General features: G+C 47.5%; 2 protein-coding genes across 2 annotated transcripts in view; one reads left to right on the forward strand and one right to left on the reverse strand.

Moving 5' to 3' along the window:
- LOC105979993 (ubiquitin-conjugating enzyme E2 N-like) overlaps positions 1-1,065 on the reverse strand; it is a 6,421-nt gene extending 5,356 nt beyond the window's left edge. The window contains exon 1 of the mRNA XM_013008748.1: positions 1,018-1,065. Coding sequence (XP_012864202.1) covers positions 1,018-1,065 — 48 coding nt within the window. The remainder of the gene's footprint in view (positions 1-1,017) is intronic.
- Positions 1-1,549, forward strand: part of CATSPERB (cation channel sperm associated auxiliary subunit beta) — a 153,748-nt gene that overhangs the window by 108,544 nt on the left and 43,655 nt on the right. The gene's annotated exons all lie outside the window — the stretch shown is intronic.

Here is a 1,549-nt window from a genome sequence, read left to right on the forward strand (position 1 = left end):
TGCTATATCTTTTGATAGCTGGGCACCATCCACTCTCTTTACCACATTTGCTTATGCACCCATTTTGTCTTCAGCAATCGTGTTGGGAAGGTATCAGAGTACTAGGTTATTAGGACAAAGTGTTCTTGTGTTAAGGGAGGCCTTGAGGAGAGGCCCAAAGTCCATCTGCTATCTTAATACTTAACATATAGATATATGCACATCGGCCTCTATCCTTATAAATTAGTATATTGCATATATACATGCCCATAGCTATACCTCTGTAAATAGCTTTTGCCTCCTATTTCTTTCTGCTATTTCTTATCACCTTCCTCCTATCCCAGTATCATGCTTACCTTCCATTTGGCTCTCAGTAATTCCTCTCAGATACATTACGCTTGATTAAACCCCACCAGACATTATATGCCCTCCTCACCATCAATTGTACATCTCTTGTTGTTCCCTTATCCCTGAGTTGTTGACTCCCACCCCTCCTCCCTGCGCTCTCCTCTCCCATGTGCCCCCGGAACTACCAGTCCCCTTGTTTTCTCCTCGGGATCTGCCTACTTAGATAGACATAGTGCAAAAGAAAAAAATGACAGTTCCAGGTCTGTCTGCTGACCCTTATGTATGCTTTCTGATCAAGTCTGATGAGGTGCCAAGCCCTGTCCCCTAAGTCAGAAGTCTGTCTTCAGGATTCCTCTGGGACTTGGTTACTTTGCTCCCCTTGCTGCCCTGTTGCACTACCTTTATGTTTCACCCCACTGTGCAATGGACAGACCAGGCACACTTACCCACACAGTGTCTCCAATGCTGTCCCCATAGCACTATGAGTCAGTGAGGGAATGTCATGTCTCATGGTGGGGCAGACCCTATGGTCCTCTCTGTGCATTGGCTGCTCTGAGCAGGGATGTCATCCCTGGGACTTGGTGGGCCATGATAAGGCTCACTCTCTCGCTCTCATTCCCTCACTCTCTTTTCCTACCCCTCTCCCTCTTAGTTCACTCCTGTGTGGTCTGTACAGGCCCGCCTCTCTACCTGGGCTATATCTTCAGTGCTGTCCTCTATATTGGAAAGGGTCAACATAGTTAGGCTTGGGCCCGCCCCATCATCCTCTCCGTTAGTTAGATGCTCCAAGCCAGTGGATTGCCCTCAAGGCTAGGCACTTTGATCGGGTCTGGTCCCTCTCTCCTTTTCCTGTGGAGACATAAACAATACTCTCCCCGTGGGTGTATTAGTGCCCTGTTCCCCATCACCCTTGGGTTCCCCCTCCCCCTGCTTTTTTTCTTCCCCCTCTCTTTTCCACTCCTCTTTAGTTGCTTTCCATATTCATCTCTGAGTTGAGTCAGACCCCTGTCAAAGTGCCTGTACCTCGACCCAGGAGTTATGCATTAAGTAGCTTATCCTCTATGCCCAATGGAATTTTTGAGCTTACCTCAGTGGACTCATGTTATACTTGTCCCTTTGTGCTTGGATAACTTCGCTTAGCATAATTTCCTCCAACTATTCCCATGAGACAATGTACTTCATGTGTTCATCGCTGGTTTTAGGGCTGCACAGTACTCCGTTG

This window comes from Echinops telfairi, unplaced genomic scaffold (assembly GCF_000313985.2).
Source record: "Echinops telfairi isolate 266 unplaced genomic scaffold, ASM31398v2 ScPeMD7_18;HRSCAF=68, whole genome shotgun sequence".
NCBI classification, from domain to species: Eukaryota; Metazoa; Chordata; class Mammalia; order Afrosoricida; family Tenrecidae; genus Echinops; species Echinops telfairi.